This window comes from Rhea americana, unplaced genomic scaffold, assembly GCF_003343005.1.
Source record: "Rhea americana isolate MKP2758 unplaced genomic scaffold, rheAme1 scaffold_575, whole genome shotgun sequence".
NCBI classification, from domain to species: domain Eukaryota; kingdom Metazoa; phylum Chordata; class Aves; order Rheiformes; family Rheidae; genus Rhea; species Rhea americana.
In genome coordinates this window covers 1-988 of record NW_028186729.1, presented here as the reverse complement: position 1 = coordinate 988, position 988 = coordinate 1, and the positions used below count along the sequence as shown (strand labels likewise).

At 69.9% G+C, this 988-nt stretch overlaps 1 protein-coding gene across 1 annotated transcript in view; it reads left to right on the top strand.

Annotated features, from left to right (window-relative positions):
• The window catches only part of ITGA7 (integrin subunit alpha 7), a gene marked incomplete at both ends in the record, with an annotated part of 9,455 nt that extends 8,769 nt beyond the window's left edge, over positions 1–686 (top strand). The window contains 3 exons of the mRNA XM_085319203.1: positions 198–293; positions 373–434; positions 517–686. Coding sequence (XP_085175329.1) covers positions 198–293; positions 373–434; positions 517–686 — 328 coding nt within the window. The remainder of the gene's footprint in view (positions 1–197; positions 294–372; positions 435–516) is intronic.
• Positions 687–988: the final 302 nt, after the last annotated feature.

The following is a 988-nucleotide window of genomic DNA, read 5'->3' as shown; positions in this document are numbered from 1 at the left end:
GCATCCCCATCCCAGGGCATCCCCCATCCCAGGGCATCCCCAATCCAGAGCATCCCCATCCCAATGCATCCCCACCCCAGAACAGCCCCAGCACCCCTCCCACCCAGCCGGGACGCCCCTCACCGCGGTGCCCCCCGCTCCCTGGGCTCGGCCAGGGGTCCCGTGCAGACACAAGCCTTTCCCCCCTCGGCCCGCAGGGCTCGGCCCGTCGTCCACATCTCCAGGAACGTCTCGCTGACGCCTCCGAGCATCGACCTGGAGCAGAGCAACTGCCGGCATGGGGAGGGTGTCTGGTGGGTGCCCGGCCCGGGGCGCGGAGGGGCCGGGGGTGGCTGCCGGGCGCTGCCCCCGTCTCACGCCCCGTGCCCGCAGCGTGGACGTCCAAGCCTGCTTCAGCTACACAGCCAGTCCCGCCAGCTACAGCCCGCGGCTCAGTGAGTGCACGGCCCGGCGGCGGGCGGGAGGGCGGGGGGGCCGGGACCCCCCGCCACGACGGCGCCCTGCCTCTCCCCGCAGCGCTGGAGTATGTGCTCGACGCCGACACGGACCGCCGGCGCCGGGGCCAGGCGCCCCGCGTCGCCTTCCTGCGCCGGCAGCCCTCCGACCCCGAGCACCAGTTCTCCGGCGTGGTGGAGCTGCCGCGGCAGGGCGCCCGCGCCTGCATCCAGGCCACCTTCCAGCTCCAGGTGGGTCCTGCCCGTTCCATCCCGTCCGTCCCGTCCCATCCTATTCCATCCATCCCATCCCATCTGTCCCATCCCATCCCATTCCATCCATCCCATCCCGGTTATATCATCCCATCCTGTCCATCCCATCCCATCCGTCCTGTCCCGTATATTCCATCCCGTCCATCCCATCCCATCTCTCCTATCTGTCCCATCCCGTCTGTCCCATCCCATCCCATCCCATCCATCCCACCTGTCCAATCCCATCCGTCCCATCCCATCCATCCTGTCCGTGCCATCCCATCCTGTCCATCCCGCCCATC